A 16,871-nucleotide genomic window follows, 5' to 3' on the forward strand; every position below is an offset into this window, starting at 1 on the left:
CCGCGCACATTCCGCAGGCGCCGGCGCATGCGCAACAGCGCCAGCCCGAGCGCACACGAGCGCAACCGCCGATCTCCGCTCGGGTAACTTCGGCGCAGCGAACACAGCCGAACTTGCCCGAACCCGCCCGAGTACTGCAACGCAGCACAGCTCGACCCAGCTCGACACAGCTCGGCTCAGCACCGGCACACCTCGACCCAGCCAAGCGGACGGTCATACGAGCGGCGTGCCAGGTGCTCCAGAGCACGATGGACGCGCTGGAGGAAGGCGCCGACCCAATACCCATCCTGATGCAGGGCCTGTTGAGTCTCGTTCAACAGTGAGTACACGCTTTATTTACTGGAACGCGAGCGGGCTCAGCAAGGAGAGAGCGACACTACTGCGCCACCTCATGCGGGAACAACGAGTAGACGTCGTCCTCCTAAACGAGACGCACCTGGGCGCGCCTGACAAACTCAGCGCGTCTGGCTACGTCTCGTACAGACAGGACGAATGCTCCCCGTATGGGCGTAAGTACCGCGGACTTGCGATCCTTATCCGCAAGTCCATCCCTCACACCCCACTCCCCGCTTTCACATCCCAATCCTTTTCCGCGCTCGGCATCGAGGCGGAGTTTCCGGTGGGCAGGCTGCGAATGTATGCTGTATACAGGCCGCCCGGGGGGAGAGTTGACACGAACGAGGTGAAACGTCTTTTCGCCTCGAGCGTGCCGACGATCGCCGCGGGTGACTGGAACAGTAAGCATTCGCACTGGCTATCCCGCCTCGATTGTTGCAACGGCAAAGCCCTTTATAACATTATCGATTATAACGACATTGTTATGGAGGGCCCTTCCGAACCTACTCATTATCCTCGTACAGACTCCCACCAAGCGGACGTCATCGACTTTACGATTCACAATGTGATCCGCCAGTCGATGACGCAAACTGTTATTGTGGACGATCTCGGCTCAGACCACCTGCCGGTATTGGTCGAGATCACCGCAAACAGTTCCGCGCTTGCCCCATCCTACTCCCGCCGCTGTGTTAATTGGGAGTTATTTGCGAATACGCTTGAGCGCTCCACGCCCTCACGCGCGGTTTCAAGCGCCGAGGACGTGGAGATATTCGCAAATGACTTGCATGAAGCACTCAAGTCCGCTCTTTCCCAGGCCACGACACTCAAACCGTCCACGTCCATACTCCCCCCTATTCCCTCTCACATTAAAGCCCTTATCCAGAGGAAGCGAGCTCTGCGACGGCAGTGGCAGCATTCGCGCTGTCCCACCCTCAAGCGGCAACTTGCTCGTTTGCGTGAGCAAGTTAGCGATGCGCTTGAGGCGAACAGGATCGAGGGCTGGCACCGTGCGATCGACTCGGCCGCCGAGGACTGGCCCTCGCTCCACAACCTCTGTCGCAGGCTTAAATCCTCAACCGCCCCCGCGCGCCCACTCACCGATTCCGCGGGTAATTATATATACGCCCCTCAGGGTCGCGCTGACTTGTTCGCCGAACATTTGGCACAAGTTTTTCAGCCGAACCCCCTGACGCCGTCGAGCGCCGCCCACGCAGCAGTGGTGAACGAACACCTATCAGGTTTTCTAGCATCACCGATACCGCCCGCTGAGGAAGTATTCTTCACCTCCCCGTCCGCCGTCCGCCGTGCGATTTCGCGTACAAAGTTGCGCAAAGCGCCCGGTGAGGACGGCGTGACGAACGAATCCCTCCGCCACCTCCCCCGTAAAACAGTCGCGGCTTTGTCGCGGCTGTTTAACGGTATATTGCGCGCCGGTCATTTCCCTTCAGTGTGGAAAACCGGTCGCGTAATAATGATCCCCAAACCCGGCAAGAATGCCTCCTTAGCGGGCAGTTATCGACCCATCACCTTGTTGAGCACAGTCTCCAAAGTGTTCGAGTCACTACTGCTGCCTATGCTGCGTCCGTACGTGTCGCCGCGCGCTGAGCAATTCGGCTTCCGCTCGGCACACAGTACCACCCTTCAGGTATCTAGAGTATTGCACCATGTTAGCTCCGCCTTGAACAGGAATGAGAGAGCGGTCGCAATATTCCTAGATATCGAAAAGGCTTTCGACCGCGTCTGGCACGAGGGTCTTATATATAAGATCCTTACCACTACCCAATGCCCCGCGCGGCTCGTGAGGATATTGCACTCCTTCCTCACGGACCGCTCCTTTCACGTTTCCGTGTCCCCCGCCATTTCCCGAAACCACTCTGTGCAGGCGGGTGTCCCGCAGGGCAGCTGTTTATCGCCCGCGCTATACTCCGCCTACACAGATGACTTCCCCTCCCCCGCGCCAAATTCTAATCAAATCCTCGCGCTATACGCCGACGATGTAGCTTTAATCGCCGCATCGTTGAATACAACGCATGCGATGGTTAAGGCGCAACGCTGGCTTGATGAGTTGCCTGCGTATTTCGATCGTTGGCGGATATCTGTTAACGCGCGAAAGACACAGGTGATTCGGTTCGGTGGTTTGACTCCCTCCCACCAACTCACTCTGGCTGGTGAGCAGATCCCATGGTCCGATACCGTCCTTTACCTAGGTGTAACTATTGATTGCCGGCTTCGCTTTAACAGCCACGTGAAGCAGGTAATTAACAAGTGCAAAGCCGCCCACGCCATACTTCGTCCGGTGTTATACTCTGAACTCCCGCTGCGTATAAAGGTAAGCGTTTATAAAACCTACCTACGGCCGCTCCTCACGTACGCCGCGCCCGCCTGGTATGTGTATGTGTGTGAAAGCCTGCGCCGCAAAATGCGTGCGCGGCAGTCACTCGCATTACGCGCTATCGTCGGTGCGCCGAGGTATGTGAGAAACGAGCTAATACGTAGCGATCTCGGTGTAGAAACGCTGGATGAGTTTATCCTTCGTCTCTCCCAAAACATGTTCTCGCGGGCGGACGCCTCCTCTCATTCCCATCTCCGAGAGATTGCTCCGCACCGCGCCATTCCCGGGTCGCGTCGTCCGAATCCGCGCGATCTACTACCACCCCCCTCTCCTAAGGCGAACACGCCGTCCTCACCACCGGCATTGCAAACAATGCCGGCACCATACACTGCGCCTCCAGCGCCACCTACCGCCCACGCACTCTGTGCGCCCCTCACTACTCCCTCCTACCAAACCTACTCCCACGCGCAAATAGCGCAATCCTATACAACGCCCCCACCCACGCAAGCTCCGCCTGCGACGGCGCTTCCTATCGCGCCGTCTGTCGCCTCACCCTGCATAACTCCTACACAGTCGGTACACAACGTACCCAGCCAATCCACCGCCCACTCCCACGCGCAATTGGCGCCTCCTATCACACCCATCGGTTTTGTGTCGCTCCCGGGTTCCCTGTCCGTCCCCGGCTTAGACACAAGTCTAAGACGGGCTCGTAAAACCAAACACAGGTCGGTCGAGTCTTCGCAAAATGCGAAAAGGTTTAAAAAGTCGGGCACAGTCTCCTATACTGTGCCCCAATTAACAAATATTTCTATCCCCAAACAGGGCGATTCGTCCTCCCAGTGACCTGCCCGTATTAGCGGGCAGCGCTATCAACCTGCTGCAGAGGACGAATCGTCCTGAACAGCATCCCCCACGCAGCCTCCTAACGGAGGCCGCGTGTGTGAAGACCCTTGCTGCGCATAACACACACCACTCCGCACAGTCAAGAGCTCATCACTTGAGCAACAGCAAGAAGCAAGAAGTCTCATGGTCAACAGTCGTCGCTCAGTGTACCTACTACTATTGTATATAGTAATAAGAAGCTATTGTACGTCGTTATTAAGAAGAAATTGTACGTCGTTATTATCAAGAAATTGTACATCGTTATTAAGAAGAAATACAGTCCACTGAATTAAGAAAAGGCGGGTTTTATTACATCCCCAATTGGCCCCCCACAGTTGCAGTTAAAGTTGTTATTTCAGTCTTATCTAATTAATTGTGCACTTGCTCTATCTTGACATTCTTGACCAAGTTCATTGTTTCTGGAGGATATTACCTATACATTTATGATTTAAGTTGTTTGAATTGATATTATATTGAATTGTTTGGAAACCAAATAGTTTAACATTCTGAATGTAATTAAAATTAGGAAATTTTCTACTTCAAAGAAATAACTTTTTTTTTGGATATTTTGAGTCTAAAGTAAATGTTAAGTTAGTCATCAGGATGAGCTCAAACCTTAATTTTGGGTTAGTCAAAAGAGACAGCATACAATAAAATTTACCAAATCCCTCATTCCAGGTATCTCGACTGGTGATCCTCCACGAAGAAGCCGAAGATGGCAACGCCATGCCAGATCTGGCGCGGCCCGTGCAGGCTGTGTCGCTCGCCGTCAATAATCTGGTTAAGGTGAGGTTTTAGACAGCTTTCTATTAAAAAATAGGTGACCAGGGCTATCTAAAGTAGTTCCTAAGAACTTAATAAAATCTCAGAAGAAATAAGAAGAGAAGAGAGATGTAATACCCAGAATATGTTGTTACCTATTGTCAGGCAATAATTTCGCCAATTTTTGCCATTAAAATATTATTCTTGTCAAAATATATTGGAAAGACTTTGATAATAGTATAGCAATTTACCAAAATTTTATGATTGATCAATCCAGAGAATTGCTATTGTTCCAGAAAAGTTTTCTATTAAACTGTTTTTCCTGCTAAATGCTCTAAGTCCTCAATAGAACACTTTTCTGCAGAATGTTATAAGTTCTCCATTATAACCAGGTGGGACACGAAACAATCGAGTCGTCGGACGACACGATCCTGCGCGCGGACATGCCGGGCGCACTCCGGCGGGTGGAGGGCGCTGCCACGTTACTACAGCAGGCGTCTGATATGCTGCGATCTGACCCGTACTCCGGTCCGGCCAGGTAAGTGTGGTCATAGAAGGCTAATTTAGTTGGCTCAAGTAACTAGGTGGACAGGAAATTTGTCTTGGATTTATGATCGCCTGGTAGGTGAGAACAAAATATACTTGAGAGACCAGGAGCTTATAGCTTGTCGTAACAAATAACAAGAGAAATGGTTTATCCCAAGTCATGTATTATTAACAAAGATAAGGAAAGACATAAAGAAAATGGAAAGTAACTAACCTTAAGCATGATTTTGATTTATAAGTAATTTCTTTTGAATAGACTGTTATTTCGTTGTACAGGAAAAAGCTGATAGAAGGCTCCCGTGGTATACTGCAAGGGACATCAGCGTTGCTGTTATGTTTTGACGAATCTGAAGTGAGGAAGATTGTCAAAGAGTGTAAAAAGGTAAGAAAGATACAAAAAAGACGTGTGGCACTCGGGGGACTGCCGCGGTAAAGCTATTGCATGCTATGCCTTCAAGCCACACCTCCGTGCCCATCGGAGTGGGGAGCGTGAGGTTTTTTCGTTACGGAATTTCTAGATTCGGTCCCCGCGCTCAAGGCCCGCGATAGAAGCTATGCAATAGCTTAAAAATATCACTTTTAAGTCCTAGAAACTACTCCCTTATTTCGTAATAATAAACATTATGTGGTGTAGTAGAAGTTCTTATTTAAGCATATACTATAAGAATTAAGTTTAATTATTTTCCATTATAGGAAAAATATAGCATAATAATTTTTCCAGTAAAAATAGTTGCACCCACTCTATGCAATAAGTATTGTACTTTTAGTTAAAAATTAAAGTAACTACTCCACTAACAAGACCATACATTCCTTAAATTACTATTAAATCCAACTAAAATGATGATGATGATGATGATGATGTTTTCCAGGTATTGGACTACCTCGGTGTGGCTGAAGTGATCGACACGATGGAAGACCTGGTGCAGTTCCTGAGGGACATCTCGCCGGCGCTGTCGAAAGCGGCTAGAGAGGTATGTTGAAGAAGATTAGAAAGTATTTTCTTCAATTTTCTTTGCAGGTTTTATTTATTCGGGTATTTTTAGCAAAACGATCGAAATTTTTCGAGAAGGACAGTCTCGTCAGATCTCTGTAAAAATTACTTATGTCGAAAATGTGGCAATGATCCTGAGAGAATGTAATACATAATCAAAAATTAATATTATATCCATGGTAATAACTGAAACGATGACGACGTGTTCAAATAAATAAATATATACCTTACAATCATAACAATAAGACACATTGTATTGCGCATTATAAGCAATCGTTTATCCATATTTACACGTTTACGTTATAAACTTTACCATCATAGTAATAAGGTCTTCATTCCAGGTAGCAAACCGTGCAGCAGTTCTTAATAAACCGCCTAATTCCCATGACATTGTTTACTAAACATAAACCTTGGCCCGGTACTAATAAGGTCCACATTCCAGGAAGCAGCGCATGCAGTTACGCTAACGCACCCGACGAATCATTTACTAAAACTAAAAATTAACCTTACCTTCATAATAATAAGGTCCACATTCCAGGAAGCAGCGGACGCACCCGTCAAATTCGTAGTCTTTGACCAAAACCAAATATAAACCTTAATGTAATAGTAATAAGGTCCACATTGCAGGTAGCAGCCCGTGCAGCCGAACTAACGCACCCCCCACACGCGGAGACGCTCGCCCAGTGTCTCGAGAGCGTGAAGAAATTGGCGCCCGTACTCATTTGTGCTATGAAGATTTATATACATATATTGGCAGAAGGTAATTAATTATTTTTTTTTAATTTATTACTAGCTGTGCTCCGCGGTTTTACCCGCACTGCTCCGCTCCTGTTTGTCTTAGCGAGATGATATATAACCAATAGCCTTCATCAATGAATGGGCTATCTAACACCGAAAGAATTTTTCAAATCATAGTTAGTAATCGTTTAATAAGTAGTTCCTGAGATTAGCGCGTTCAAACAAACAAACTTCAAATAATATTAGTATAGATGTTATTAAGGTAACGTTAATTTATTTTTTTATTTCTTATGTTAGGATAGTTTTGCAAGTGTGGCTGGTGGGATATGTATGGAGTTTGGCTCAGAACTTGATGTAAATTTTATTAAACGAATTCGCAAGTAAAACCGGAAAATACGAGTATAGCAAGTAGTTTTTTAGAAAGGTATTATTTTATGTTTGAAGCTATAAATATTTATAGTTTATACACATGCATCCGTGAAAACATAAATTTAGTTAAGTTTAAATTATTGACGTGACAACGTCTTATAATTCGATAAAGCCGGCTGCACGCACGAAAAAACATGACTCATGCGGCGTTACCTCGCTCTGAGGTGTTCCGTGTGAGGCTTGAAGTGCAAGTGAGAGCGCGGAACGAGCGACAAAGAAGCACAATCGGACGTTGTCACGTTCAACTATCGTCAGTAAACCGACTTTACAGACAACCAATTTTTTTTTTATTTTTTGCAGGTGGTAAGGGAATAGAAGACGCTGCAGAAAATAGGAACTACTTAGCGCAGCGTATGGCGGATGAAATCCATGAAATTATCAGGTAAGAACAACAAATAATATTTCACTTGCCTTTCAGCCTATCTTGGACTGAATTAAACTGAGATTTGAGATTTATGTTAAGCAGCGCCATCTATCGACTAATTTAATACATCCAGGTGTCTGCTTAAAAACAAATACATTATTGAAATCTTGAAAAAGCGGTTGCTTTGATAAATGAAAGATTTATGCAACATTTGTTAGCCAAGTACCTGATAAAATTAATAAAAGAAATCAACTAAATATTTTGTAAGTCTAAAAAATATGTATAACACATACATCAAAATTGTATATACAGATTTGTATAGAGTTCATAATTCCATCAATTCCTACACACAGGGTGCTCCAACTGACGTCATACATAGAAGATGGCGGCGAAAAGGACAACATTGCAGTGCTGAAAGCGCTTCAGACACAAATACATAGTAAAGCGGGAGCTGCGCATGAGTTCTTGAATGTGAGTAATGTGTATACGTCACAGTAAGTTTACAATATTTATTTATTTATTTATTAATACTTTATTGCTCTTAGTGCAGGTCCACACTGCGAGCCTAGCGCGGTTGCGACGGCGGGCGCGAAATATCAAACGTATGAAACGCGCCTTTGCGTCCACATTGAAATGACTATGGCGGAAGCCTAGTGCGACGGTAATGAGCGAGCCAGCGCGCGTAGTTTTCAAACTTTCCTATCCGCGCGTTCTGGCCACACTACGGGCCTAGTCAGCAAGCGACCCAATGCGCGGACGGCGGGGGTATCAAACCAGTTCGGTCTTGTCGCTCGACTTCTTATATTATATCCTTTATTGTTTTTCGTAAAATAGCGGTAAATACTTAATTGTTGAAGTGAAACTTCTTTATTTATAAGTGCGATTCAATCTAGAACACTTATATACACCACAGTAATTTTGTAGGGTATAATCTCAATTCTTCATATAAGATTCACCCGTTATTCCTCTGTTTTATTTATTTCGTGTACAACTTCTATAATGATCTCATCTCAAAATCGGACTGTCCAGTAAAAATAGCAAATCGTCCAAAGTTTGCAACACCCGAAAAACGTCGAACCGCTACTTGAGCTCGCGCGTCGGTGTGGCCACCGCGAGCGCCCGCTCGTCGCGCCCGCCTAGGCCGCCGCCACCGCGCATTCAGTGTGGACGCACACTTAGAATCATTACAATAATACTTAATCTAAGGATACATTACAACATAATATTATAAAAAAATATTGTATATAGTAAAATTGTAAACTGTCGAAAAGTTGTAAACTGTACCATGTAAATTAGCGCATAATTGTTAACGAACAATAGTAACGACTTTATACCGCCTCGTGGTTAAAGTATTGCTATTCTTTAAATTATTATGGGGATCCTTATTATTTTTTCAAATTATCCTGTAACAAGTGCAAACAGAATAATTACTTAGTTTGAATACTAAATATATGTATTGTACGAATCGGATTATAGGATCCGGCACACATCATATTTGAAACTAGATTTCCGCCCGCGGCTTCGCCCGCGTTTTCAAAGGAAATCCCGCATAGTTCCCGTTCCCGTGGGATTTCCGTTATAAAACCTACCCTATGTGTTAATCCAAGTTACCTTCTATATGTGTGCTAAATTTCATTGTAATCGGTTGCGTGAAAGAATAACAAACACACACACACATGACACACACATCCTCACAAACTTTCGCATTTATAATATTAGTAGGATTAAAACTGCTTTTTACATTATCTCTCTGATTATTTTTTAATTTATCTATCAAATTAAATACTTAATTAAATCTATACATATAATAAATCTGTAGAAGGGTCAATTCTGTACATTGAAAATATTGAAGAAATAAATAGCAGGGGGTGTTACTGGATCGATACCAAACCCAAATATGTGGTTAAAAAAATTTTTGTCTGTCTGTCTGTCTGTCTGTCTGTCTGTCTGTCTGTCTGTCTGTATGTGAAGACATCACGTGAAAACTACCGGTTCGATTTCGATGAAACTTGGTATAATTATACCTTATTATCCTGGGCGTAAAATAGGATACTTTTTATCCTGGAAAAATACGTAGAAAAAAATTAGTCTTAATTTTTCAGTTTTATCCATAGACGTTGTTCTGTAGAACCGCGAACACACGTTGCGTATTATTATAGGCCTAGCCGTATTTGGGTCCAATAGATATTTATAAGATGTCATTGTCAGAGTTACTCAAAATGGAGAAATAAACCATCCACGCGAAGACCGACATCCGCGCGGACGGAGTCGCGGGCGGAAGCTAGTAAATAATAATATTACCTTCACAATCGCCTAAAAACGGTTTAGAGCAATTACTCCAGTCAGTCAAGACAATAAATTCACAATAATTCCAAAAGTTTTCAAACTACGGTCAAGTGAATGGTACATTGGGACGACAATAAATCTCATTTTGCAACCTTGTCCGCAGTCCGGAACAATGTTAAAATTGCAATTAAATTTTTTTTTGCTGTATGATCGTGGAAAAAATTCCATATTATGTATTAAATTTGCAACCAATCTAAGTGTAACTTATATGGATTTTTGCTGACTTATAGAAATTTTTGCGGCAAAGAGAAATTTTCCTCACGTATAGAAATTTTCTTGACGTATAGAAATTTTCTTGACGTATAGAAATTTTCCTGACGTATACAAATTTTCCTAGCTTATAGAAATTTTCCTTTCTTATAGTAATTTTCCAGCTTATAGTAATTTTCCCGACGTATGGAAATTTTCCTGACAGAATTTTTTCCTGACGTATAGAAATTTTCCTTATCTATATAAATTTGCGGCAAAGGGAAATTTTCCTCACGTATAGAAATTTTCCTTTGTTATAGAAATTTTCCAGCTTAAAGAAATTTTCCCGACTTATGGATTTTTCCTGGCGTATAGAAATTTTCTTGACTTATAGAAATTTTCCTGACGTATAGAAATTTTCCTCTCTTATGGAAATTTCCTGACAGAAATTTTTCCTGACTTATGGATTTTTCCTGACGTATAGAAATTTTCCTGACTTATACAAATTTTCCTTATCTATATAATATGCGGCAAAGGGAAATTTTCCTCACGTATAGAAATTTTCCTTGTTTATAGAAATTTTCCTGTCTTATGGAAATTTTCCAGCTTATAGAATTTTTTCCGACTTATGGATTTTTCCTGGCGTATAGAAATTTTCCTAACGTATAGAAATTTTCCTGTCTTATAGAAATTTTCCGGACTTATGGAAATTTTCCTGGCGTATAGAAATTTTCCTGGCTAATAAACATTTTCCTGACTTATAGAAATTTTCATTTTTTTTTTAAATTTCCCTATTCTAGAAATTTTCCTGACGTATGGAAATTTTCCTGACGTATACAAATTTTCCTAGCTTTTAGAAATTTTCCTTTCTTATAGTAATTTTCCAGCTTATAGTAATTTTCCCGACGTATGGAAATTTTCCTGACAGAATTTTTTCCTGACGTATAGAAATTTTCCTTATCTATATAAATTTGCGGCAAAGGGAAATTTTCCTCACGTATAGAAATTTTCCTTTGTTATAGAAATTTTCCAGCTTAAAGAAATTTTCCCGACTTATGGATTTTTCCTGGCGTATAGAAATTTTCTTGACTTATAGAAATTTTCCTGACGTATAGAAATTTTCCTCTCTTATGGAAATTTCCTGACAGAAATTTTTCCTGACTTATGGATTTTTCCTGACGTATAGAAATTTTCCTGACTTATACAAATTTTCCTTATCTATATAATATGCGGCAAAGGGAAATTTTCCTCACGTATAGAAATTTTCCTTGTTTATAGAAATTTTCCTGTCTTATGGAAATTTTCCAGCTTATAGAATTTTTTCCGACTTATGGATTTTTCCTGGCGTATAGAAATTTTCCTAACGTATAGAAATTTTCCTGTCTTATAGAAATTTTCCGGACTTATGGAAATTTTCCTGGCGTATAGAAATTTTCCTGGCTAATAAACATTTTCCTGACTTATAGAAATTTTCATTTTTTTTTTAAATTTCCCTATTCTAGAAATTTTCCTGACGTATGGAAATTTTCCTGACTTAGGTATCGAAATTTTCCCGACTTATGGCGTAAATTTTCCTGGCGTATAAACATTTTCCTGACTTCTACAAATTTTCCTGGCTTATAGAAATTTTCCTCATGTATAGAAATTTTCCTTGTTTATAGAAATTTTCCTTTATTATAGAAATTTTCCAGCTTATAGAAATTTTCCCGACTTATGGATTTTTCCTGGTGTATAGAAATTTTCCTGACTTATAGAAATTTTCCTGACGTATAGAAATTTTCCTTTCTTATGGAAAATTTCCAGCTTATCGAAATTTTCCCGACTTATGGAAATTTTCCTGACTTATAGTAATTTTTCCTGACTTATCGTAATTTTTCTGTCAATCGAAATTTCCCTTACTATTGTTAAAATCATTTTTCTAATCTTCCTAAAATTGGAAATTTGTACGACTGATTAAAGTTCCACCCACCTATTCCCACCCACATCCCGTACGTTATGCTCTCTATCCACAGGCCGCGCGTGCGCAGAATGGCTCAGTATCTGCATAGCTAGCGAACGTATAAACTCGCCCGGTCGTTGAGCGTGGTACCTACATATTTCGCAATAAAAGGTAGCCTATGTCCTTTCTCGGGTATCAAAATATCTCCATACCAAATTTCATGCAAATTGGTTCAGTAGTTTAGGCGTGATTGAGTAACAGACAGACAGACAGAGTTACTTTCGCATTTATAATATTAGTATGGATTTACCTAGAAGTAAGCATAATTCTAATTAGACACCTCCCCCCCTACTACCTCAGCTTACCCCCCCACCCTTGTGGACTTTCGATATGATGACCTGGATATTTATAGAAATAACAGATAACTTACGTTTGATCGTTCACTGTATAGTGTATCTACAATAGAATGCCTTAGCAAATGTTAGCCGTGAATACTTAAATGGTCATAACTTTTTTATTTAGCAACCGATTGACATGAAATAAACACTAAATGTTAAATGAAGATTACCACAATATATTAGTGAAAACCGCATCTATATCGGATAAGCCGTTTCTGAGATTAGCGTGCGCAAACATACAGACAAACAGATAAACAGACAAAAATTTTTTTAACTACAGTTTTGGGTTTGGGATCGATATAACAATAACACCTGCTAATTTTTTTTACATATTTTCAATGTACAGACACCACTTTTCTAGAATTTTATTATATGTATTGATGATGATGATGATGATTATGCCCAATATAATAAGCTTTTTTTGCCACTTTTCACAACCATTAACACGTGTTTTCCTCAGGATCCCGATGCCATGCGCAACACAGTCGGCGAGAGAGCTCTCCGCTCAGTGCTGACCGCGGGACAGCGCGCCGCCGAGCACCTCGCGCCCGCGCACGCTGACTCGCTGCGAGCCACTGTCCGGTGAGATGCTTGCTGACACACTGCGTATACGCGCTGACACGCTGCGTTTAAGTGCTGACACGCTGCGTATACTTGCTGACACGCTGCGTATACTTGCTAAAATATACGCAGTGTGTCTGCAACGTATACAGCAGCGTATACATGCTGACATGTTGTGTATACTTGCTGACTTGCTGCGTATACGTGCTGACACGCTGCGTATACGTGCTGCCATAACGCGTAAATAATTCCTGACATGTTGTCAGCTGACATATACGTGCATTTTCTTCATTTACTGACCCCTTAGTAATACGCTGCAAACTGGCGACACTAGCTTACATGACAAATGCAATCAAATCAATGTCGTTAAATGAAATAGTTTGATAGGTACCTTGTATTATCTTATGTTATTTTGAACAGTTGAAAAATGTTAATTTTTAACTTATGTACAAACACTCTTTTGTTAATGGAGAATTATTTTAAAGGTCCGGTGGGATAAATGCTGACGTGCTGTGCGACGAGCGGCAGTATGGACGCGGGAGAGAGCCTAAGGTATTTTATTTTTGTGATTTTTATAATACATACTTATTAGCAAGTTTGAAATATAGCAGTATCTATAATGTGAAATACATTGAGTGTGATGTGCGGCATTGCTACAGTAAAGCATAAGACGCGGAGAGAGAAGACCTGAGATGTCTTTTTGGTCTTTCCCTTTATTTAGCGATTTTTATTTATTTATTTATTTATTATTACATAAATCAATAACCTTTACAGGATAAACCCAATGCGGTACTGACTAACACTATAATTCTATACAAATACAAACACACTACTAACAACATAAACAAATTGATTTACAATCTACGAAATAAGATAAAATTAATACAATACCACAACAGATAAAATATTAAAATTATATATATTTTATAAGTATGGGTATTATAATATTCACGGACGAATTCTACGTACCCGTGGCCCCGTCGTTGTTGCGGCTGGACGGAATACAGCCATAACCCACGGCCTCTTCCCCGGAGGCCCTGAGTATCTATGCAAGATTTCGCCACAAAAAAAGGATGGGTTAGTTTTGATTTGATGTTTATTGACGTGACAACGTCTTATAATTCGATAGAGCCAGCTGCACGCACGAAAAAATATGACTCATGCGGCGTTACCTCGCTCTGAGGCGTTCCGTAAGGCTTGAAGTGCAAGCGAGAGCGCGGAACGAGCGACAAAGAAGCACAATCGGCCGTTGTCACGTTCAACTATCGTCAGTAAACCGACTTTACAGACAACCAATTTATTTTTTTTGAAGTTTTAGTAATCATGAAAAAAAACAGGTATATATTAACAATATATACCTGTTTTTTTTTCGGCGTTTAACAATATACTCTATCATTACTTAATTATATTTATCTCTTCACAGGCGCAGAAACTATGTTCCGAATTGGGAAGTCAGCTAGACGACGTGGAAGGGATCGTGAACGAAGGTGTCAGGGCTGCGGAGAAGCAGGGCGGCAAGACTATGCAAGCTAGGTTAGTTAAAATATCTTTAATTTCATATTTACAACTCGACCAAGCTAAGTTTGCACCTCGCGTCGATAACGTCACACTGACGCTTACGTACGGTCTGCAAAAAAGGATTCGCTATGACTTAAAAAAAGTAAACAAATGTTTGTTAGACTTTGCATTTATTGTTTTGTTTGCCGTTTAGCTTGGTCGAGTTGTACTTAGTCAATTTACACATTTTCTTAATAAAGAAAAACTGTGAAAAATACTTAAATTTGTTCTATCACCATGTGTTTACCATCCATATATCGCAACCAGCTTTATCAGTGGTTTAATTAAGAGACAAGGCACTTTGTTAAACGACTGTTTAATAGAAAAACTAAGCTCTTATTTGAACAGTTGAAAAAGCTTCTCACTTGGAATTATTGGTTAGATTGATTTAATATATCACAGATGGAATAATATAACAAAATGCCTTTGTAAAAATGTACACACTACAGATATTCCTAACACAATAGCTAATAAAAAGGTATGCATATTTTTCTCCTAAAATTTTATTGTTATACGTTTCTTCTGAACATTCTTAATTACACAAAAAAGAGCGTGTGCCGAGCATACGCGTCGGAAGTGAAACTTCTTTGGCAAAATTCAAAGATACCAAAATCACGGCCTCCTTGACGTGACGGTATTGCCATGATGCGACCTTCAAATTTTACTCTCAAGTCTCAACACGCCTAAAGAAGTTTCACTTCAAAAACTCACTCTGATACCAATTTCTCTTACTCTTTCTCACTTTTACTCTATTCCACAGATTGGAAGCGGCTCACAAATGGCTACTTCACCCGGCGGCCGAACCCGCGACCCGCCTCGAGGGACAGAAGGCTATTAGTAGCATAGTAGCACAGGGCCATATGGTGAGTAGTCATCTAAACATATTATAAAATCGTAGGAAAGTCAAAACGTACATTGAATATTTTCTTAAAAGAATACTTGGATCGTGATCTACAATCGATGTCAAAGCCAGATATATAGCTTTTAGAATTTTTGTTGGTTTGTCTGTATGTATGTCCGGGCTAAACTCAAAAAGTACTGTATGGATTTAATTCAAAATTTACATGAATATTACTAATAGATGGGGTCAACATATTATCATCTCGTTAAGACCAAGAAAAGTGGAGCAATGCGGGTAATACCGCAGGGCACAGCTAGATTATTTAATTTTAAACCACCATTTTCAAAAACGTTTTCTTGTAATATCAATTGCATTTTAGATAGCAGACAACCTCCAAGGTCGGGAAAAAGCAGAGGTAATGCAACTGTGTTCTGACGTGCAACGGTTGTCCGACAAGTTGGCCGACTTGTGTCTCAGCGGCAGGGGCGACACGGAGGAGGCTAGGGCTGTCACACGGTTAGATTTTATTTTTTGTTGAATTTGATGTTGTATGTGTGAGAAAGTAAAGAAGAACAAATAATAATTTTAATATTAATGTTGCATATTATCTAAAAGTTAAGGGTAAATAAAGAAATAAAAAATATCAAACCTTTTAACTACAGATTTTTTGTAGTAAAATAAAGTACAGAAAAACATTGCAGATTTTTCTCACTATATTTTTTTCAATGGTCTTCACAAAAAATTATCGCTAAAGTATTTTAAAATGAGCAATAGCACATAGAAGCAACCCATCTTTGAAGTCGGTTACATAACCGCAATGTAAATAAAACCATTTTTTGTTTGGCTTTAAAAATACCTATATCCTTACACTGATATTTTTATAACTTCCAGGGAGTTAACGGACAAGCTGCACGAGCTTAAACGCGGTTTAGACCGGGCGGTAGTTAACCGCGTGGTCGAGGACTTCATAGATGTCGCTGCACCACTGCGACACTTCACAGATGCTGTTAACGCGCCGATCGGTAAGTGTAGTTTAAACTGGGTTTAAATTTTTGGCGGTAGTTAAATTGCAAGATGAGGCAAAGTTTTGACAGCTTTTTGGATGGGGTTGTACCTAGGCACAGAATACTTAATAGTAGCTAACGTTATGACCTAGGTTTAAGTATCTAGACGAATAGTGACACATAATAAAATTTGACAGGCTGAAGACCGGTTTTGATAGTTAACTGGACGAGGGTATACCTGGGTTGAAAATCATGGATAGGACCAATAGTGATAGAAGATTTAGCAGGTTAAGACTTAACGGTGTGGTATCACAGATTCTTAGTTAGTTGTGTTCAGCTACCTGTCAGTAAAATTGACAAATAATATTAAAAAAATAACAAAAAATGTCAAGTATGTTATCAGCTAGCAGTGAAATCACCAACCGCTCTTACGATTTTGCTGTATAATAGTAAGAGCGTATAGCGTAAGAGCTAATATGATCGTAAAATGCGTAATAATACATTGTAACAACACAAACATCTATCTCTGCTAATATTATAAATGCGAAAGTAACTCTGTCTGTCTGTCTCCGCTTTCCCGCTTAAACCTCTCAACCGATTTTGATGAAATTTGGCACAGACAATCTTAAGACCCTGAGAAAGAACATAGGCTACCT

The 16,871-nt window shown here is 41.1% G+C and overlaps 1 protein-coding gene across 1 annotated transcript in view; it reads left to right on the forward strand.

Moving 5' to 3' along the window:
• Vinc (vinculin) overlaps positions 1–16,871 on the forward strand; it is a 54,925-nt gene that overhangs the window by 29,843 nt on the left and 8,211 nt on the right. Inside the window, exons 2-14 of the mRNA XM_089710419.1 lie at positions 4,229–4,336; positions 4,705–4,850; positions 5,135–5,240; positions 5,728–5,829; positions 6,477–6,609; positions 7,317–7,398; positions 7,734–7,851; positions 12,713–12,834; positions 13,299–13,365; positions 14,237–14,346; positions 15,131–15,233; positions 15,591–15,727; positions 16,103–16,233. Of these exons, the coding sequence (XP_089566545.1) occupies positions 4,229–4,336; positions 4,705–4,850; positions 5,135–5,240; positions 5,728–5,829; positions 6,477–6,609; positions 7,317–7,398; positions 7,734–7,851; positions 12,713–12,834; positions 13,299–13,365; positions 14,237–14,346; positions 15,131–15,233; positions 15,591–15,727; positions 16,103–16,233 (1,465 nt within the window). The remainder of the gene's footprint in view (positions 1–4,228; positions 4,337–4,704; positions 4,851–5,134; positions 5,241–5,727; positions 5,830–6,476; positions 6,610–7,316; positions 7,399–7,733; positions 7,852–12,712; positions 12,835–13,298; positions 13,366–14,236; positions 14,347–15,130; positions 15,234–15,590; positions 15,728–16,102; positions 16,234–16,871) is intronic.

Source organism: Colias philodice, chromosome 24, assembly GCF_061535455.1.
Source record: "Colias philodice isolate Cphi_HAF_F1 chromosome 24, ilColPhil1 Martin Lab GWU primary, whole genome shotgun sequence".
Classification (NCBI taxonomy): domain Eukaryota; kingdom Metazoa; phylum Arthropoda; class Insecta; order Lepidoptera; family Pieridae; genus Colias; species Colias philodice.